The 23965-nt window shown below is 35.8% G+C and overlaps 1 protein-coding gene across 3 annotated transcripts in view; it reads right to left on the reverse strand.

Annotated features, from left to right (window-relative positions):
- Window positions 1–23965, reverse strand: part of LOC5567709 (ras-related protein Rab-3) — a 75690-nt gene that overhangs the window by 13849 nt on the left and 37876 nt on the right. Inside the window, exons 1-3 of one of the 3 annotated variants that reach the window (XM_021844066.1) lie at window positions 18661–18810; window positions 18376–18597; window positions 18124–18242 (exon numbers count right to left, since the gene is read on the reverse strand). In XM_021844066.1, the coding sequence (XP_021699758.1) occupies window positions 18124–18242; window positions 18376–18597; window positions 18661–18699 (380 nt within the window). In that variant the 5' untranslated portion in view covers window positions 18700–18810. Of the gene's footprint in view, window positions 1–18123; window positions 18243–18375; window positions 18598–18660; window positions 18811–23965 lie in introns of those variants that run through there. The other 2 variants (XM_021844067.1, XM_001651825.2) reach the window with 2 other exon arrangements.

Below are 23965 nucleotides of genomic sequence, written 5' to 3' on the forward strand. Positions count from 1 at the left end.
TATGTATATTCAGTTAAGTTTTCTACCAGACCCTGTTACTCACATTATACTAATCGCAGTTTTTTGACCGACCAATCCTTTTTTTTCGCAATAAGGTAACATTACGACTTGTTTTCAAATAAAAAAAATGTCAGCCTCATTCGATGAAAAACAATTGGGTAACAGCGGTGATAGAAAAGTGTGTGATGTCTTATAAGAGAACTGACTTAATTGTTTTTGCTAAAGTACATATTTCTCTAGAACGGATTTTGCGAAGAGATCAATAAACTATCAGCTCAACCTCAATGAACACCATAATCAGCCTTAAAAACGTTAAATGTGAATTGAAATGCTCATTAATATGAAGTTTTAGGATTTCATGTGTTTAAAACAATGACAATCTAGCTCGCTAGTATAAAACATCTCACGCTGTATACTGCATACGTGGACCTTTAGTGTCACATGTACTCCTACATTATCTAATCAGTCTTAAGTTGAAATGTCAATCATTATCGTTTTACGAGTGGTATACGAAAGCCGTGGAGCCAAATGATTAACGCACAATGATTCCACCTGTGAGTTGATAGCTACTCTTACTGTAGTTGAACAACCAAGAAGGGTTTCAGCCAGCAAAACCAATTCCGGTAACGACTGCTCGAGATGCGGAGCGATGCTGTGGCGATATCCTTCTACTTCGGTCGCTGAAGGTCTTGCTGAGGCAGGCGTCGGTACCGTTCGTCGTTAATGACAGGGAGCTTTAAGCGAAGTTTTCTTATTATCAGGGAGAGGGTAGAGTAAATGTTAGCACCACGATAGATTCTGACGTTGATTAAGTCGGAGATGTGCAATCCATCAATCCATACCTAATCGATTTGGGTCCGTTTGCAGTAGTGATCGCCAGTTATATTAGTACGGGAGGTTATCTTGAAAGTAGGTGCTGCGAATGACCATATTCTTGGAGACGGTAAATCAATTAAGCTTAGGACTTTCATGTTCGCTAGTCGGTGAGCACTGATCTTCCCAATAGTAAATCTCAATTCCTCATCTTGGCGTTCTAATCTCCCATGATGATCTTGAAGTGGAAGCTTGGGTTGGAGCTCCAACTAGGCCTACTTGCTTTCGTCGTCGTCGTTGCGCCTTTTTCATCATCAGTCCGTTGATCCTCAACCTGCACATTCTTTTGTTGATCGACCACCATCTGATTTCATGTTTTTGCATGTCGTTCATCACGATGAAAGTTGTTCCCAGCTCAAGTGTGATTACTTCAGAACATTCACATTATTGATATCCTCATGAGTATTTAGCGATTTTAGCGAAGCATTTGTGGAGGTGCCTCCACAAATGCATGTGCTCAGGCGTCTCCAATGGAACTGACATTGATAGCAAACTGAAATGGTTCTGTTCGGATTATTGGCAGTTTATACACAGCAAACAGTCAAATACTACAGTTACTTCCAGTTCAATTGTTTCCCTTCTCTGAGAGGCAGTAGCATAACAGTATTATGTTATTGATATTAAAGATAAAAGTGTGGTAACTGTCGCGCAGATTTCGAGCACGCTTAAGCTGTGTACGACAAGCGAGGTATTTCTACCAGTGTAGAACAGAATCCAACAACGCAACCACAGTAATGTTAAAACGGATATAGTCTGGAAATTCCTTCCTGAGTACATAAACCGCTGGTTTATACAAACATATTACTAGAACACTGAATTAGAATAATACAATTTGATATTTGTGTCCTGTTACCTAAAGCGACGTGTTTGTCAATCGTACATACCTATATCCTTATTATTTCTTTTATCTCCGTATGTCTTAATTATTCACATTGCAGCAATACATCTGATCAATCTGTGTCAAATCACAATATTTGAAAAATCTAAACAGTTTAAATAAAAACATGCATAAGTACATACATACGCACGAGTTAAAAACATTTGCGCAAGAAAATATTATTTTATAGAAAACTGTTCAAAACATACCCCTTTTCACATCTTTCGAGCAAACATAACATTTTTCTCCCACGACGAATATTTTTGGCCCCATATCAACTTTTTCTTGTCTCATTTAGATCTTTCAAATGATATATGAGTCATTTGTGTACATTCCGGGACCAAACCCCATACATTTTTGCCCAATCTCCTTTCTTCAGTTCATCGGTACCAATCGGTCAGTGGTCAAATGAAACTTTGGAAACATCCTCGCCCTTCAGTGGCCATCGGAATGCCTCCCGGGGGAACCAATATTCAAAAAATTCCAATTTTAGCGTTACGTAATAAATGGATGCCGCCTAGTGAGCATGACGTTTTCGAACACAGATACCACAGGATCCCGATAACCAAGAAAGTTGATGTCTTCGACAAAAGTGTTGAGTAGGTCAAGGTCTAGCATGTGATAGGCCACCCAACTAGAAATTCTACCACCAGATGGCGCTATTGACCACGCTGTATACTGATCGCGGCAAGATTAGGGCTGTGTACTTTGAGGATTTATCGGTATCGGCGATATCAAGTTGATTCAATATCGGTATCGGCGATATATCGGATTTGACATAATCGATATCGAACCGATATTCGATAATTCTTACAAGAGATGACTAAAATCGAAACCGCAAATGTCGGCGATATTCAACATCAACTAATGCATTATGGAGTTCATAACATGAATTTTGTAGTGATATTTCCGTTGAATATAGGGATTTCTAAAATTCCATTGAGTGTATCAGGCAAATGGACTATTGAAATACATAGGTACCACTTATGAAAATTCGCCACAATAAATCGGGTTGAAATTCACAGCTTTGCCTTATGAAACAAAAATTTGAAAACAAAAAAATGTTTTCGCGGCAACCTAGAATCGAACCAGGGACCTTGCGATCGATAGGCCCGTGCGTACACCATGCGCCTATCGACGCCTTGATGTGAGTGGATGCTAGAACGAAACATAAAGCGCTTGTATTGCAATAACCGATCCACCTTTCATAAGGCAAAATGTATGCATTTCGATAGCCTACTTCACAGCGTGTACGGTAACATTTATATAATATAATCAATAAATGTTGTTCTGGTTATCGGATTTGTTATCGCACCGACAATACTTTATCGATATCGGAATATATCGGCCTGATAGATATCGGATATCATATCGATAAAATTGATCCGATAATATCGACATTATCGATAATATCGATATTTGCACAGCCCTACACGGAAAAGTATTTTTACCTAATTTCTGAGTTTACTTTACCCAATATCGATATGTTATCGATTATAGTTTCAACCCAAAATCTCTCGGTTTTCTCTTTCTCCCACACGAATGTTGTCAAAAATAGAGAGAGCTGCATCTACCCAATGAGGGTACTTTGGCCCAATAAGCCAAATTTAGGTAAATGCAACTTTTCTTATAATTGGGTTGAAAGAACTCAATTTTGCGTTGAATCAACCCAAAATTGAGTATATTTTTCTAATGGAATTAAAGCCAAACTACCTAGTGGGGACCTTGGAAATTTAGCCAAAATTAAGTTATTGGGGTCAACTACGGAATTGCGTTGAAACAACCCAAAATTGAGTTGAATTCCGTCTCCGTGTAGGCAAGATGGTGTCTTCGGCAAAGCTGTTTAGCAGATCAAGGACTAAACATATGATGTGCCGTTTGATTAGGAATTCCTCCACAAAACGGTGCTAGTGATCATGGAATTTTTCAAACGCAGCTACTTTGGGTTCTGATTCCGAAACAAATGTCCTGAGATATCCTCATTACTAAGAAATATAACATCTTCGGCAAAGTTGTTCATTAGATGAAAGCCTAAATGCGAAGGACCTCAAGTTTTAAAATTCATCCAACAGGTGGCGCTAGTGGGCATGATTTATGATTGTTAATATCTGAGGATCCTGATTACATCGAAAGATGAAGTTTTCAGCTAAATGGTTCAGTAAATCAAGTACAAACTTGTGATGGGCCACATTTGATTCGGAATTCTTCCACTAGATGGTGCTACTGAGTATGAAATATTTATAACCCAAATGTCTAGGATCACGATTTCATAATCATGGAAACGACGTCTTCAACAAAGTTGTTTATTCTATTCAAGACTAAAGTATGTTGTAATAATCCGTTTGTTTCGAAATTATCCTACCAAACGGCGCTATTCAAACGGATATTTCATAAGTAAATACTTCAGAATCTTAACTACAGTCAAACTTCCAGTCGATATATAATGGATCATCAACTCATTAAATTATATCGAGTCATGGAACAAATATTCTATGGAAAAGCTGATAGAAGGGAGAATCATAGTAACCATGATTTTTGTTTTTGATTCAAGTAAGGTTTCATGAGTCGATATCGAGCTATGGAATATCGACTCATGGAAGTTTAACTGTATTTAGGAATATGGCGTCTTCTGTTCTCTTTACAAACTGTGTTGGATTTTTCTCGAAACAAACAGCTTCCTGGCTAACAAAAAACCCTAAGAAATCTTGGCTGAACTGTGTTTGGTTAGGAATAATATATATTTTCCTTCTATATCAGCTGAACCAGTATAAGCAATTTTAAAGAAATTCGTTCTTATATTAATTTTTGACATCGTTTTTTTAATATAATTACTTTCCGAGTACACGGCACTGAGGACGGTTTTACAATTGAGATCGAAATACGCGTATCTGTCAAAGGATACAAGCTCTAGTGGAATTAAATGGTATAGTACTTAATTCGTCTTTCATTTATCTTAAGATATTTTACTACACTACTTGAAGTTCAAGATAATCCAGATGGTAGGGTTTATCCACAGAATTTGTTTATATAGAGATGCGTTAATACTGGAATCAAAGAACTGTCAAACGTTGTTCCAATCGAGCAATAGGCCTTTTCACGAGATGTTTCAAATCAACCTGAGAGAGAGGAGACAGCTCACTGACAACTGGCTTGTTTTCTTGGCTTCTTTGATCTCTTCTTCTCATGTTTTGGTTGTGCACAATGGTTCGGAGAGCACAAACTGGGTCAAAACCATTTTCGCATCCCATTTGATATCAAAAAGATCATAAAATTAGAAAATTTTCAATAGCAATTGGAGTCCAATCGACAATATTTAAATATTCAACTATTTTATATGCGATAGCACAGGAAAACAACCTAAATTTTCAATTACATCCAGTTTTAGTTTGGTTAAATTTTGACGATTTTTCACGTTCTGCCCTTCGAATGTGCGGTTTTCCAGTGACAGTTGATGACAGGTTCCCATGACTTTTGGGAGCTCGCAATCTAAGCCAGCTGTCTCCTCTCTCTCAGAAATCAACTAATTCGGAAGGTCTTTGACAGTCTTGAATGGAAATGACAGTCCCTTGAATGCACCGGTCCTCCACCGAAAGAAACGAATGGAAACACGGACCTGTCTCATGAAAAGGCCTATCCAATGGGCGGCAGAAAGCTGTTACACAAAAATGAAGATGGGTGTGTGTTAATGCAAAGCGATATGAAAGTGACGTCTGCCCAATAACTCAATTTTGGCTAAATTTCCAAGGTCCCCACTAGGTAGTTTGGCTTTAATTCCATTAGAAAAATATACTCAATTTTGGGTTGATTTAACGCAAAATTGAGTTCTTTCGACCCAAACATCAGAAAAGTTGCATTTACCCAAATTGGCTTATTGGGTCAAAGTACCCCCATTGGGTAGATGCAGCTCTCTCTATTTTTGACAACATTCGTGTGGGAGAAAGAGAAAACCGAGAGATTTTGAGTTGAAAATATAATCGATATACTTAATATTGGGTAAAGTAAACTCAAAAATAAGGTAAAAATATTTCTCCGTAGTGTAATCATATTTTCTGGGTTTATCATTAAAGTCAACGCTCCATGATTGCTCTGATAATTGATTCCGAGATTCGATTTTGAAAATTACCGAATTCTAAGCTCTTGGGTTCTTGGCGAAATGTTTCACTGAGGTCGGAGACATAATGAGGGTGTGTAGATATAGTGCGTTTTATGTAAGAACTTCTGTGCGTTTTACGAAATCTTTTCACGCAAACACTGGCGTCGGGTAACATAATTCCAAATATAATTGCCCATAAAGTTTAAAAATAATCGGAAACTCGAGATTTTGTTTTAGAAAAAAAATAATCAGGACCTCTAGTGTAGCCTGATGTAAGTATTTGAAACAAGCAGCCCACTGTATTTTAAATTGAATGTGGAAGAATTTCAAGTATATTTTACCCCTCACACGTTGGCCCGTGATATACAGAACAACTTCATCAAAGACATCATCTCTCTAATCAAATTTTATTTTCCTTATCAGGATCCTGAAATATATGCTTTCGAAAATCTGAATAAACCGTGTTGTGGAAGAATTTCTAATCAAATGGCACAGCACATGTTTAGTCCTTGATCTACTAAACAGCTTTGCTGAAGCTCATGCTATAATATCGCTATCCTAAGATTGCCGCGATCAAAATACAGCATGCTCACTAGTGCCATCTGGTAGTAGAATTTCATATTGGGTTGCCTATCACATGACCTATCACCCAACACTGCCACGAGATCGTGTAATCAGGGCGACCAGAAACCCGATTCTAACTGGAAAGTGCACTATACACGATCGAGAAAAAGATGTACTTAATTTGTAAGACGTTGTTGATATGTGAAATGAACAAATACAATTTACGACACGAATGCACTCTTTGAGTGTAAAGTGTCTTGAATAAACAAAAAAAAAACACTTTTGTTGAAGACGTCAACTTTCTAGATAGTCGAAGAATGTCATGCTCACTTGCGCCATCTGGTGAAAGAATTCCGAATTGAATAGATCATAACATATAAGTCCTTGATCTACTGAACAACTTTGCCGAAGACACCATCTTGCTAAAAAATTTAGATCCTGAGATATTTGTGTTCGAGATGTTGCATTGCGAAATGTCCACTTCATCGGTTCCCCCGGGGAACAATCCGATGGCCACTGGAAGCTGAGGATGTTTTCAAAGTTTCATATGTCCACTGACCAATTGGTATCGTTGAACTGAAGAAATTTGTCGAAGGCATCAATATTCTATCTTGCCTAGTTTTAGATTTATAATCAAAATGCTCCGCGTGTACTCAGTACACGATGCGACCGCTCGTGTGACGAGCCCAGCAAAAAAAAATTACACGAGCGGTCGCACTGGTGTACTGAGTACACGCGTAAAAACTTAGGTTAAAAACACGATGTTTTCGAAAACTTTTCGTTGATTTTTTCGAAAAATTTCTTCTGTACAAGCAAGAAGAAGAGTAGATCTTGGAATAGGATCAACACCCGGATCGATTTGAAGAGATTTTCAACGTGTTTTTCGGCTTTTCGCAAAGTGCGTGTACTCAGTACACTAGGGCGACCGACGGTGGGTTAAACATCTTCTTACGTTGGCTTCACATCCCATGTGGAACACAACCTGTTTTGTGTGTTTCTACTAACCTGGTTTTCGACAAAGGCTTTCGACAAAGGTTCTTGGATGACTTGATAACATGCCAGGTTGTTTAAGATACCTTGTTCCCCAGAGGAAGTGGCCATTATATTAGCGGTCCTGAGATAGGTTGCGACATATCAAACTTGATGAAGTCAAGAAGAAGTCAAAGTCAAGTCAAAAGAAGAATAGTTCAAAAGGTTTTGGAAGACCTGGCCACATACTGGGTTATTTCGCATAATTGGCTCTTCGGTGCAAGTGGCAAATATGTTGATGGTTCTAAAACTTAATTTGCAATATATCAAATATCATGATTTTACAAACTAAGTCCAAAGAAATGCCAAATCGTGTGAAGATTTGTGTCGTGAATTTTGAGTTAAATATTTACTCCGCAGAATAACCTTGAATTCGCAGATGAGCTGTCAACCCTGCAGCTGGAAGAGTCGATATAGGAATTTATTACATCTTATAAACTCTCTAACTTACTCATCCACTCTTTCTTTCACTAACTCATACATTTTCTCATTATCACACATACAGAAAAGTTTGCTTTCCATCCCAAACTATAAAATCACATTTCTTCACTTCCCCATACGTGACTCCGTTTGGCACAAGTCACTTGAGCCTTCATTAGGTGCCTTAACACAGTCTTGAGGATTTGCGTCCTCTACATTCGGTACAATCTATACGTAAGAACGGTCATCTACAGCAGTACGCTCAGCACATAAATGGTCACTACTATCAGTGGGACTGTTATGCAAAGATATTCACCAAAAACCCCGTATTTCTAGGCATAACAGTCCCACTTTGAATTTCGTAGCTAAATTTACTTTATTCCCATAATACAAACTCTTGACTCTAATAAACACGCTATTTTTTATACTATTGTAAAGATTTTAATTTAATTTACCACATATCTGGTCAATACGAGACCTAAATGTGTTAAAATCTTAAAACGCGTTTTTCTCGATTGCATATTTTGGAACATGGGACAATTATGCGTATAACGGCAGGCTGCATCAGTGTTAATTTTTCGAGAAACTATTGATTCGGATAACTGTGAGTTTTGCATTTGATTGATGCTACAAATGACAATTTTCGGGTCCTGGGACGCCTTAAACTTACGATAAAGTGGCCAATTTTCATCTGAACATCAAGCTTATGGAAACGCATATTAGAGCACAATTATGTTTGGTTTCTATTTTTCAAGAATTGAAACGGATTAGTATCCAACAAATCTATAACCTTGTCTTCCGGACATTTCGTCCGAATGGCCACATCCGGTATATTTTAAACGGTGAAAACCTCTTAATTTATAATGTTGAATATCAGATCTTAATGGTTTATGCAAATTGAAATGATTGTTATTGCATATAAAAAAAGGTTACTTGGCATGTTCCAAAAAATAGCCCTGTTTACCCGACTTGACGCAGTGACCAACGGAATAACTCCGGCCACAGGAATATTTCCGTGCTCCTCTGGCCACTTCTAGAAACTAGATTTGTGGGCCAGTGAACTATCAAAAAATCATTTGAATCCGTTAATAATTCACTGAGTGGTGAGGGTTTCAGTATTTTTGCTTTCACTCAAGCCTATACGGGTTAATAGCTTCGCCAAAACACCTCGCGATCCTTTATCGTACGCACTCCGAAAAAATTATGCGATTTTACGTCTTTAAAAAGAAGCGAGCCAAATGACGTGAATTTGTGTCACATTTTAAATACGATGTGTGATTCTGAAAATGTCAATCATAGCGGCATCGTTTTCATATCCTTCATCATGTAAAATTACATTTTTGCGATTCCGTTGCAAATCAATCAATTTTTTAATATTTTTAATATTTTCATAGTGCATCTACATAATGGCCTGCTTTTCCTACAAAAAAAAAAAACAATGCTAATAAGTGCTACATTTCAGCACTGTTTTCGGTGCTGAAAAGTAGCTCTTTTCTGTACTGTTTGGGAGGCGTCATCAGCCAAATATCCCAGTCTATTCTGCCATAGCATCTGATTTTATATGTGATGTGCGATCCAGATAAAAGACCGGTGATATTGTCGGCGCGATAAAAAGTTAGAATAAGTCTCTCGCCGAAGTCAGATTTTTCACAGAAACTATGCAAGATACCTAACCTCGGAAGTGGTGTATTCGATTCGCATCCGGATGCGCTCTAATACGCCCTATTTTCGAAACAGGGTATCTTGCATGGATACCGAGAAAAATCTATTTTAGGCGAATTGCATTTTCAGACCGATCTGACAATACTTGTCTGGGAACGGCAAGCCTCGTTGGATAAATGTACAACTCGTGCTGAAAAAATCATCATTTTGCAACTTGTTGCATAAATAACTATTTTCTTTCAATACATCTTTAAGGACCAATTTTTACTTCATTTCATCACTTATATCATGTGTTATTCAGTCATAATGTGAATTACGTCCGGAGTGATTTTCATTATTTTTAAGAGTGTACAACACTGAAGTGTTTTGAAAAGTACATCAGTTTGTACTAATAACGAGAGCAACGTGAATGCAACAATGCTTAAATGAAACAACATTGTCGATTTGCCATGTATAAAGGGCTGATTCTACATTTATTTAAGAACAGGAGTGAAGATTATTAAGCGATCAAAATATGGCAAAGCTCAGTAAGCTGGTCATTTAGTGTGAATGTCGGAATCAATTGCATCAACTTCTTCCACGAACAAGTGTTCTTTATTTGCCCACCGTTTCTCCAGCGTTTTCAACAATGAACCCTGTTCGGATGCTGATGTAAGCAGAGCTGTTCAAGATATCATTCCTGATGTAGTTGACATCGATATTTTTGATGTAACTGATTCAATGATCCTACGTGCGGCAAATAAGCTTAAAAACTCGTTTAACCCAGGTCCAGACTGTATTCCTGCAGCAGTTTACAAAAAGTGCATTAATTCAATGCTTCAACCATTACGAATAATATTCAACATCTCTCTGAAGCGTTATAAGTTTCCGGATGTCTGGAAAACTTCTACCATGTTTCCCGTCTTTAAAAAGGGATCGAAGCGCGATATAGCAAACTATCGTGGGATAACGTCTCTTAGCGCCAGATCTAAGCTCTTCGAGATCATCGTAAACGATTTCTTGTTTTTCAAAATAAAGAACTATTTGTCGACCGATCAACATGGCTTCTTCCCTGGAAGATCAGTTACTACGAACCTAGTGGACTTCACCACCAATTGCCTTATGAATATAGAAAATGGATTACAAGTGGATGCCGTGTATACTGACTTGACTGCCGCCTTTGACAGTATCAATTACAACATTCTTCTGGAAAAAAAATAAGAAAATAGGTGCATCTGATGGTCTCGTTAGATGGCTCAAGAGCTACTTAGTGGGTCGGAATTTACGTGTCAAAATTGGTGGCTGCTATTCGGGAACATTTGAATGCAGATCTGGAGTTCCCCAGGGCAGCAATTTGGGACCGCTGCTGTTCTCTATCTTCTTCAATGATGTCACCATTTTTTACCGAAAGGATGCAGATTATTATACACAGATGACCTTAAAATCTACTTCATTATAAAGAACGAAGGTGACTGCGTAATGTTGCAAACCGTGCTTAACCAGTTCTCCGGATGGTGTTCACGGAATCAGATGACTCTGAGTATCGACAAGTGTTCAGCTATATCATTCCATAGGAAAGTAAAGCCTATCTGTTACAATTATCGGATCAATGGACGGTTACTGGAGATATTGTCTGTTGTAAGAGACTTAGGTGTTATGTTGGACGACAACCTTTCGTTTAACCATCACAGGAGCTCTATCATTGATAAGGCCAACCGCCAGCTTGGCTTTATCTCAAAGATTTCACGCGACTTCACTGATCCTTAATGCCTGAAAGCCTTGTTTTGTTCACTGGTACGACCGTTGCTTGAAACTGCAGATGTTGTATGGACACCTTACCACTCCACATGGGTTGAGCGAATAGAAAGAATCCAGAAGAAATTTTTACGGCATGCGCTTAAAAATTTACCATGGAGAGAACCCGATAATCTGCCACCTTATCGAGAGCGTTGTCAGTTTCTGAGCATGGACACCCTTGAACAACAAAGACATGTCAACCAAGCAGTTTTTATCGCAAAACTTTTAAAAGGGGAGATTGATTGCCCAAATCTTCTTTCTTTGCTGCCTCTGCATGTTCTATCGAGAATGCTACGCAATCATACGCTACTCCGGCCCGGTCAACATAGGACTAACTATGGTGCTAATGCTCCACTTCCTGCAATGTTAAACCACTTTAATTTAGTACAACAATTTTTTGATTTTAATATGTTTTAAGAGGAAGATTGTCACTCAGCGACTACCGTAATAATAAGTTAATGTCTTGTATAAGAATATAAAAATTCACTAGGGCGTGTTCCGATGAATGTATCCCAATAAATAAATAAATAAATAAATCAGATGGAGCTCAGTGGCTTCGTGGAAGACATCCGCGTAGGTTCATTCTAATATTGACGTGAGCGTACCAGAGCAACTATATCAGATCTGAAACAAACGGTTGTTTGAATCGACTACAACAGTAACCACATGGCTTATCTTGTAACTATTGTTGTTCTATATTTATTCTAAGATCCTTTTTTTTTTAAATAACAACATTGATTAATTGATTTGTTTAACCTTTCAATCGGTTCAACATAGAATAAAACTCACACCTAAGGAGTGGCTTAGCCACTCAGCCATTGTAAACAGTTGTAAGTTTATAATAATGCCATTCCATGAAAAAGCGATCAAGTGGGTAACCGAATTCCGTGAAAATTTGCTATTTTGTTCCTAATCTGAAATAAGGATACACGTGTTTTTGGATTTTTTGATTAGGGTGACCATTTCCGAAATAGGGTGACCAGAAATATCGCGATTTTGCAAAATTTGTATTTAAAAAAATATTATAACTTTTAAACCGTTCGACCGATTTTCAATCTTTTGGGACGAAATGAAAGCTAAAGATTTTGACTTTTCAGGCAAAATATAAAATTTCACAAAAATTGTTTTTTACATGAAAAAAAATAAATCAATGATTTCCGTTTTTTCGTGTTTTGAGGGCCTCGGGACCAAAGGGGCTATTGCTGTTCTCATTTTTTCTTGAAAGTTCAGAAAACTTTACGTTTGCTGTCAAATTTTCAGCGATGTATGTTTTTAAGTTTTTGAGATATATTTTAGTGGGAGGTCTATGGACTGGTATGATTCAATCCAGGGTTGCCACATTGAAATCTGTGTTTTCTGTAGTCTACATTGCTGTATCTTGAAGTAAATTATTTGTATTTTTAATCAATAAATTGAGATAAGAAAGAGATTTACACAAGAAGTTGAAGGAAATACCAATCATTTGTAACTACAATGCAAAATCTCAGTATGAGTTTTAAGGTTTTCAAAGATACACTCATGTGCTAAAGTAGGGAAGGGGTGGTAAAATGAATACCTTAAGGGCATCCTCTTGTTTCTGATCGAAAAACGAGGAATTTGTATAGTTCTGTCGCATAACACCAACAATAGTGATGTTATCTATAACAACCACACGAATGCAGATATTTTCGTCTGAATTTTCACATATTTTTATTGCTAGCAAAAAACAATGAAAAAGTTCATTTTACCTGCACTATGCTTGAAATAATTGTTGGTGGTAAAATAAACATCGTGCAAAAAACGTGAGCAAAACAAATGTTTTAGAAAATTTTCATTGCATTTACGAAAATGTATCCAATAATGATTGAAACCCTGAACGAATTTAAAGGTATTAGATTTGACATCATATCATAACGAAATTTACCTCACTGAAAAACCTTAAGACCTCCGAGTCCAAAGTTATGTCAGTTCTATTTTGCAAACGTAGTTTCCTAGAACCTTAGTTTCCGTTGATATTTTGACTTCAATTGACATCTGTATCGACTCAAACACTCCGATTTATGCTCTATATCATAGGTGCGTGATAAAAATACATTGAAATTTGTTAATTCTCTTTGTTCATTTAACCATCCTTGTTCATTTTGCCACCACTTCCCAGTAAAAAAAACATTCAAAAGTGTTTTGTCATATCACTGGTATTACACGTCCAATTTAAACTCTCTATGACTCATTCGAAAAGTTATTTATTTTTCGTAGATATTATTACCGCTACAGATTTTTGGGATCCAGGGTTTGCTTGATGTTTGATGCTGGCGAAAAAAACATTCTTCCTGGAAATAAAATAGATAATAGTCAAGCAAACTACTATTCAAATGAGCGCGACATATTTCTTTCTATATAAAACTAATCCGCTCAAAAGTAAAAATTGAAAAGCAGTAGTTTGCCACTTCACCAATTGTCTTTTTGAACTTAAGAGCCAGTTCGCGAGAACCGCAACCCCCTTTCCAAGGGAAGTTGTATTGATGTTCTCCGATCAGGCTGAAATTTTCAGGGATTGTTCTTCTATATAAAAGATGATGTTTTGCAAAATATTAGATTTTTATATTAGGGGGAAGTGGGACAAAATGACCCCCAATGATTTCATGTCACTAAACATGCAAAATCACAAAAACTGATATAACTATAGTAAAAGTGCACGGATTATGTTGAAATTTGGCATGAATACTCTACGTTATATAAACTTTGAGATTGGCATGGTATATGGATTTTGATAGTACTTCAAATCGAGAAAAATGAGTTTTTCATAAAAAAATAGTGATTTTCAAATCGATTTTTTTCTTACCAACCGAACTAGGTCAAAAAACTAAATATGACGTTTTGTAGGGTAACTCATGGGCTTTCATTTGAGGTGTAATCCAGATATGCCGTTTCAAAAATTTTCGAAAAAAATTTTTTTTCGGGGTAGTGCCATTTTGCGAGTACCGCAACCGCCTTGTCTAGAGAGGGTGTATTGATGTTCTCCGATCGAGCTGAAATTTACAGGAGTTGTTTTCCTATATAAAAGAAGATATTTCGCAAAATTTCAGATTTTTATATTAGGGAGAAGTGGTACAAAATAACCACTAATGATTTAATATATAAAAAATACAAAATTAATAAAACTGCTATAATAGCGATAGTAGGGGCCCAGATAGCCGTAGCGGTAAACGCGCAGCTATTCAGCAAGACCAAGCTGAGGGTCGTGGGTTCGAATCCCACCGGTCGAGGATCTTTTCGGGTTGGAATTTCTCTCGACATCCCAGGGCATAGAGTATCTTCGTACTTGCCACACGATATACATATGCAAAAATAGTCAATCGGCATAGTAAGCTCTCAGTTAATAACTGTGGAAGTGCTCATAAGCTGAGAAGCAGGTTTTGTCCCAGTTGGGACGTAACGCCAGAAAGAAGAAGAAGAATAGCGATAGTAAAAATGCACGAATTTGTATGAAATTTGAAAAAAAAAATCGAGAAAAACCTGTTATTTTGTAAAATAAGTTTTTTTTTCAAATCGACTTATTTTTGGTCAACCGAACTAGGTTGAAGTTTTGTAGGACAACTCAAGGGCTTTCATTCGTGGTGTACCGTAGTAAATCAAAATCCAGGCGGTATGAGCAGCGTATGGAGGCCTCTTGTCGGTAGTTGTAATACCGATTATATCATACCGTGTTGCCGCTGCCATATCTGAAAGAAATGTCACTTTCTTGCAAAAGTGATGATGTGGATAACAATAAGTCATTGCACCGATGTTTTCGTTAGCAGCTTCGGCGGTTCAGTAGTAAGCGTTGTTTCTTCTCACGCTGTTTGGATGGGAATCAACTACCGCATTTTTTTTAATTTGGGTAATGTTTGATGGGTTTGATTAGGAGGGTCACATGTATGTGTGTATGATGGTATGTTTGCTAGAGATCAATTTGTTAATAATTGAGTTTAGCTTAGTTTAGACTGACTGCATATATGGCTGCTATGAGACACTGTACTGTTTATATCTTGAATGGAATTTGGTCTTTTATTAACCTTGATGTTTGCAAATTTCTAGAAAGAGTAAAAGAGTGACGAAGATTGTTAAAAATTACATATTTCAACGGCAAATTGTGTGTTTTTTTTACAAAAAAAAACATATTTTTTAGTACAATCCGTTTAAATGGTACAGTAGTTCTTGTGATTTTGTGTGTTTTCCGACACAAAAATATTGGGGTTCATTTTGACCCACTTTTCCCTTATAAAAAGTGTAGTTCTGCCAAATGGGTTTCTTTTTGAATAGTAATGAGCACATATTGTGTAAGCAATGTTTGTGATTTAGTTGTTTGGACAGACATGTTGGTGGTTTAAACTGCAATCATCACTGATTGGTTCAATGAACGACGCACAGTATTGTTCTTATTACATATTACTCATGTTTTGATGATGTTCAAATTATTATTCCAGTTTTATTTGAAAACTAGTGTTCCCGGCAAACTTCGTCTTGCCATCAAGTAGGCTGTTGAAAAACACTACTGATCGTCCCATAAAAATGAGAGTTCCGTTCACGCTCGTTTTTCCAACTTTCCCAGTGAATATCCTGTATTTTTAAACACACAAACACGTCGGAACCCTTAACAAACAAAGCGGAGAAAGAATCATTCATATCCGTTCACCCGTTCGTAAGTCATTTCGTGACATACAAACACCATTCTATTTTTATTTATATAGATAGATTATATACTTACGGCATCGAAACATACAATTCCAATACAATGTCCGGATTCAAAAACATTGGGCTCCAATTCCGGACAGCCTTTTTTACTATTTTAAACTATATTTACAGCATATTTTTTCAATGTGGTGTCACTAAACTTTTAAACTATAACTTTGTGTATTATTATGTTACAATCAATACTGCTGCGACGATTGCCTCCATCTAAGCGCCCCTCGAACGCATATATACCATCCATGCGAATGAGTGAAGGAAATGTCAAGTGGGGGAATGAGAATTGAAAAAAATACCTTCTCATTGTTGATTGATCGATGTGAATGCAAAATCGTTTATTGAGTGAATTATAATTTATATATTATTACTATATGCTTAATAAAACTGAATAATTACAGATAGCGACCTGAATTACCCTATATTAAACTTAAAAATTTGAATTTGTTTGCCTAGTACGAGACCAAATGTAAGTAATAAAATACTATACGATTATCTCTAACCAATAAATTTATACCTTTGAGCTGATCTCACCGGGGACATTGATGAGTTTGTTGAACAGAGCTCCGAAAGGCCAATACGTCGTAATAACTACAAAAACAGCTATTTTTTCATTCAATATAGTTGTATAAATGTTGTCAATTTAGCATTTTATTGGTAAACTAGTGGTCCCGGCAAACTTCGTCTTGTCAACAAGTAGGCTGTTGCAAAATGTCATGTAATCCCCCATACAAAATGACACCTGAGTCTTCTCCCGTTTTCCCGATTATTCCGGAGACTTTCCCAAACTTTTTCCTTGCACGAACACGTCGCATCCCTTGTCAAGTGCAACAGTGAAAAACTTACCTCAATCGGTTGATCCGTTCTCAAGTTATTTCGTGACATACAAACACCACTCCATTTTTATTTATACAGATATTATCAGAGTGTCCGGATATTGGTACCGTCCGAATTTTGATTCACTACGGTACACCGTAAATGAAAGCTCCTGAGTTTCCCTACAAAACTTCATATTTAGTTGTTTGACCGAGTTTGGTTGACAAAAATATAAGTCGATTTGAAAAAAAAAACTAATTTTATTAAAAAAAAAAATAAAACAGATTTTTTTATCAATTTGGATTTTTTTTCTAATCCAAATTCCATGTTCATTTTGAAGTTCATATAACGTTTATTAAACATGCCAAATTTCATGCAAATTCGTGCATTTTTACTATCGCTAATATATCACTTTAATTGATTTTGTATGTTTTTATATATTAAATCATTAGTGGTTATTTTGTACCACTTCTCCCTGATATAAAAATCTGAAATTTTGCGGAATATATTCTTTTATATAGGAAAACAACTCCTGTAAATTTCAGCTCGATCGGAGAACATCAATACAACCTCTCTAGACAAGGCAGTTGCGGTACTCGCAAAATGGCTCAAGTTCAAACACTACCCCGGAAAAAATTTTTTTTTCGAAAATTTTTGGAACGGCATATTTGGATTACACCTCAAATGAAAGCCCATGAGTTACCCTACAAAACGTCATATTTAGTTTTTTGACCTAGTTCGGTTGGTAAGAAAAAAATCGAGTTGAAAATCACTATTTTTTTTATGAAAAACTCATTTTTCTCGATTTGAAGTACTTTTAAAATTCATATACCATGCCAATCTCAAAGTTTATATAACGAAGAGTAATCAATCCAAGTTTCAACGTAATCCGTGCAGTTTTACTATAGTTATATCAGTTTTTGTGATTTTGTATGTTTAGTGACATGAAATCATTAGGGGTCATTTTGTCCCACTTCCCCATAATATAAAAATCTAATATTTTGCAAAACATCATCTTTTATATAGTAGAACAATCCCTGAAAATTTCAGCCTGATCGAAGAACATCAATACAAGAAGGGGTTGCGGCTCTCGCGAACTGGCTCTTAATTTGTTTTATTGAACTTCTGCGTAAATCTTCTTTCTGAACCATAGTGCACTAGTGCACCGAAAACCGTACATGCTCAAATCATGTTCAATTCATACAAATAGTAGACGTTTTGTATGGAGTGGGTGAATTCAGATTCATTTCTCAGGTGTATAAATTTCGATTGTTTCCATTAGCTTTAAAAATAAGAATTATTATCTTACCAATCCTGTACAGAATTGAAGCTCTCTTCGTTTGTAATATCATACATTAGAATAAATCCCATGGCACCTCGATAATATGCAGTGGTGATTGTTCGATATCGCTCTTGACCAGCAGTGTCCTAAATGAAAAAAAAAATACAGTTAAACAGCTTTTCATCACTCTAAGACATCTTAGTAGTTTTTTATACAATTCTCAGCTCTTGCAGATTAAAGTTAAAAATGTAACTCTAGTTATGTTTCTGTATGACTCACCCAAATTTGAAGCTTAACCCTTTTATCGTGTCGAAACACCGTTTTCACCTTGAAATCAATTCCAACCGTAGAAACGAAGGCAGATGTGAACGAATCATCTGCGTATCGGAACAGAAAACTCGTTTTACCCACACTGGAATTACCGATGATGAGCAGTTTGAACATGTAGTCGAAGTTCTGATCGGACGCATCCTTTTGCCATTTTGGATCTCCGGCGGCCATCTGTGGGGTAGATATGTGAATAAATAAATATTACTTTTGCATCTTAATCACTTCCAGCCGCACATTATCGTTGAGACAGTACAGTAGTAAATTCACTGGCATCCAACCACTTGATGAGCAACTGTAAACGTATCCGAAATGGTTAAAACATAACCCAACTGCTGATGGCGTGGAATCGAATACCCTCGGTTGCTTTCCCGTACTGATAAAAGGTTAGTGATATACAATGAAAGCCAAAGTAACAGGTGAAATATGCACTATGACATGCAACCCGATACTGTATGGTCTACATATATACAGTTTCAAAGTATATATTCATATGAATTGTGAATATGTGTTATCAACATGTTTTCTTTCATCGCACAAAACAAATTACCATTTGGAAAATGCAGCATTAGAGTCAATAGCCGATAAAAAGAATACCATGTGATGTTTTTTTCAATATTGTTTCGAAGTTTTTGATCACTCGTTTCATCTTTCTAATATTTGTATGAAAAATCTGTAAAATAGAAAACATACACAAACGACATTCCATAAACCAAGATTCACGGTACCGTAGTTCTGGAGCAATTTGATCACTATTTTCCAAATTTGTGTCATGTTCTCCTTTGGAATTCAGATATCGTCAAATTTATTTCGGCAAAATCGGAATTCCATTGAACTCTATCAGTTAAGCTTTTTCAATTTATTCGTATTTTTTGGTGACCGTTAATGATTTCCGATATAGGAATTTTACGCTTCAACCTACTTTTTTATTTCGGTCATCTTCAGAAAAAAAATCCGCGTCCTTTCGCTCGGACGGACGGACGGCCAGCGGAATGTTTTCTGAAGATGACCGAAATTGAAAAGTAGGTTGAAAGGTAAAATTTCTATATCGGAAATCATTAACCGTCACCGAAAAATACCAATAAATTGAAAACGTATATCATATGATAATTTTTGATCAGGAAAAATACACATACAGTCATTGTTCGTTCGACACACTAAAGCCCACCAACTAAAAGACATTCACTACCCGAATAGCAGACCATATCAAAATTATATCACAAATATCCCAAGTAACACTGAAAACATCTTCTCTGAGAGCAGATAGCAGATCTTGTCATATTAGAGTTATAATAGTGAATACCATGACATCTTGTGTTATAAAACAGTTATAAAATAGCTCTCAGAAAACAAATAATCTAAAACGGTTTATTAAACTTGATATATCGAAGGTTGTAATATGTAAGAAGGATCGAAAACGCCATAATCATGCCCGCTGGAGAAAACTCAACTGACATCGAAATGCAAAGAAATCGTTAAGCGATGGTTCTTGCAATTCGGTTGCTTTTTGCAAAAACAAATAACTGGTTTGATAATAAAACGTGAAAAAATCGCAGAAACTGCCATGAAAAACTAACAGAAGCTAAACACAAATTCTTCGAATTTTGTTTGCCTCTTCTAAAGCAGCTCTTTTCCCTTCGTTGGCTTAATTCATTGTAGTCGAATACGCTCCCAAATCGATGAATAAGAAACAGCTACTGCACGAGTTTTTCCATTCAACAATGCCGCCTTACTGCAAATTTTACAATGTTGACATCTGCACACCAATGTTTGACGTTTGACGGATTAAAATCTGTTCACTAAACAAGAAGCTATATATAAGTTGTTCGGGTGTTATAATTATTATCGAAAAAAACAATTAAATTAATTTTCAAGGAGAATGTCGAAAAGATGTTCTCAAGATGTATTATAAACATTATTATAAGTTTATAAAAAACCCTTCGTTAAGATGCTCTGAGGATGTTATTACAACGTAATTTCAACTTATTTCAGAATCAAAACACAATCATTTCACATTTTGTCAAATGAATAATCAACATTACAGTGCCGGTTGAGAATTTGAATCACCTTAATTCGAATCCATTAAATCCATTGATCAGAATAATGTTGTTAAAAATCTGGATTCAATTTAGTGAATTAAGCAATCATGACATGATATGTGAAAAAAAATAGTAACAGGTTGGAGTGTGACCAATGCGATCAGAGCAATATTAAAGTTGAACAAAATAATTCAATAGTCATTAAGCTTAATAAAAAATCTGCCATATTATATTTTCGTGAGAATTGAAGCAAATTCCTCAAATCAACTCAATTTAGGTGAATTTGTATTACATTTAAGGATTATTATAAAGGCCCATGGATTATTGAAGAGTGAAATTGAAAACTTCACCATACATTTTGAATCGCATATTAAACTTTTCAAGTATCGTTTCAATTCATATATCTTTATTTCAGAGATAATAAAGAATCATACATATGATAACTTAGAAAATACTTTTTAGGTAGGAGTAGCCATGTACATAAGAAGAAAAAATTGTTTTGATTTTGCTGTAAGTTCATTCGTTTTGCATGTATCTTGACATTGGACATTCTAATGAGATAGTGTGTCATATAAATGTGTTTTTTAAGTTATATAGCTTACAAATAACGCCACAACAACCAAAATATTTGCCAGTTTTATAAATAATAATGTTGTATCATATAAACGTTATTTGCACTTCCAAATACGTTAATTACAACAAATGAAGTATGTCCCTATATATTCTTGATTTGGAGTATTTAGTACTGACGAATAACCTAATTAGAACAAATGATCATTGCACCCTAAATTTTCATCTTTAATATGTTGAAGGTTTGTCTAAAATCGTCGATTGTATGTAACGGCCCCCATAGCCGTAGCGGTAAACGCGCAGCTATTCAGTAAGATCAAGCTGAGGGTTGTGGGTTCGAATCCCACCGGTCGAGGATCTTTTCGTAATGGAAATTTTCTCGACTTCCCAGGGCATAGAGTATCTTCGTACCTGCCACACGATATACACATGCAAAAATGGTCATTGGCATAGTAATCTCTCAGTTAATAACTGTGGAAGTGCTCATAAGAACACTAAGCTGAGAAGCAGGCTCTGTCCCAGTGGGGACGTAACACCAGAAAGAAGAAGATGTTATTTTAATTAGTTGTCAGATCTATAAGATGTTATATAAGCCGCCATTTTTTGCGCTGTTTAAGCTATACAAGTGTTGGATATAAAGTAAATACTACTTGAATAATACATCAGAATATGTTTCAAAACTTGAATTATTAACAAATAAATAACTAGCTGTGTTACTTGGGATATCATATTGAGTTATAAATATCTCCCGTTGATTTAATTTAGATATGATGTGATGTTTTTACAATGTTTCATAACAAGATTATATCAGCAGGTGTTACATTCATTTTATAACACATCATGTTACAAAAAGTTACAACAAAGCTTATTACAATCTTGTTATAACTGGAACATAATTTTAGCTACATTCATCATTATAACAAAGTTATATCATAGGTTCATAGGAGGACATGATATAATTATTATTATGTTGTGTTGAATGAAAACATTCACCAAGAACTTTATTAACTGTGACGCCATGTTTTTCAGCTCAGACGCAAGAGAAATTTGAGAAACACAAAAGTCCATTCATATGAGCTGAGAAGACGTAGAGCCAGTTGAGCGTCCATCACCCTTCACTTTAAGTGTACCAATAGCCTCAACGGTAGGGGTGTCAGGTCTATTCCGACGGTTTGGTACATGTCTCGGGTTTTTCAAAAACAATATAAAACCTAACAACAACCGAAAGCTAAATATTACATATATTTTGCAATTGGATTAAATGGACAAATTGATGTGAAGTTTTGCGAAAAAGTTACACGTCTTCTCAGTGAGAATCGAACTCACGACTCCTTGATCTCTAGGTAGGGCGCGTTACCCCTACGCCATGAGAGGACTCATGAACGCAGAAGTTAACCTGAATTCGATTTAAGCTCAATAATCACGTGGTCCTTTTTCGCAGAGTGCACCTCTTTCGGAAGAATTAGGTACCCATCCAAACACAAAGCTTTCTATATATATCCAATGCCTAGCCCGAGAGCGCATTATTTTTTAGGTATGGAAATAGCACACTACACTAAAACCTTTTTATTCCGTTTCTGTCATTTTCTAAAAATAGACTTACACACTTAAACATATTTACCCAAAAATAGTAAAATTATATAGTTTACCCTAATTAATTTTTACCCAAAGCGGTATTTGTACAAAATATGTTAGAACATTGATATGCTGCAGTGCAAAATTTTAGTTATTCTAACAACATCGTGCATCTAATTTATAACAACCGGTGGTACAAAAAATATAATAACTCATCAAGTTATAATTTCGATAGCTTCAGCTAGTTGGGTAATCAGTTTTGAGCTGTCAAATATTGTAGAACAAATTAAAATAAGAGCTACCAACATTGACAAATTTAGTTTTTCATCAGAAAATGACGTTTGTCTTTTTAGGTGGGTTATAGTCCACCTAACAATTAAAACTAAGTGCAATCCAATGAACAAAAATCGACTGTATTTCATGGCTGTTTGGTATTTGCAGCAATGAAAGAATGAATTTTTCATAATTCCACAAAAACTGTTCAACTTTACCGGCATTTTTATTTTAACTTCTGAATTGCATTACACTTCGTCTAAAAAATATTTAGCTCTTAGTTTTCATAAAATTAACAATTTTAGTAACGCTCTACAATTCGCATCAAAAGCCAGTTTTCGATATATCGATTGAAAATATCTATATTGCCGATATACTGAATCAAGAATATGTACCAATACGCTACGATAATTTATATTTCAATAGAAATTATATTAAAAAAATAGTGTTTATAGTTCATAATTCAGTATAAGTAAATAAAAAGCCGAATTTTGGGTGAAATTGATCATTTTTCATGGTTTTTCTTGTCTGTTTGCAATAATGTTGAAAATGCCAAAAAACTGAATGCAGGAAAACGAGTACGATGGTCAGCATCTTTGGCTCATGTGCCAAAATTTTCTAACAAATGTGTAATTAGTGCTAAATATCATCCCTTAAATAAAAAATCTGGGAATCCCATTTCGGGGTGAAATTGATCACTTATCAATGCGATTATTGTTATTTTTTGAAACGACTCTACATAATAAATATGAGCTCCCTGAATCCGAATATGCTTGCTAAAATCTTAATAATGCAATATTTATAGAAATAATGAATAATTAATTTCAAGAATTGCAATGAAAACGCCTGAATGTAGGCAATTTCCTAAGAAAATCCCTGATATCCAACAGAAATTTTATTATTTCAACCGTATGAGCTAATTGGTACGAGTTTGGAAGATGAAATCGGGCTCGGGGATATATTTTAAGCATCCTTACAAACTTTCAGGTTGATACCATGATCAAATCCTTGTTTAGAACTAGAAGTTTATGGATGTTTGTCAATACTTCACCGTACATGATTTTAAAATTTAACGTTATTTTCAT

This window comes from Aedes aegypti, chromosome 2 (genome assembly GCF_002204515.2).
Source record: "Aedes aegypti strain LVP_AGWG chromosome 2, AaegL5.0 Primary Assembly, whole genome shotgun sequence".
Classification (NCBI taxonomy): domain Eukaryota; kingdom Metazoa; phylum Arthropoda; class Insecta; order Diptera; family Culicidae; genus Aedes; species Aedes aegypti.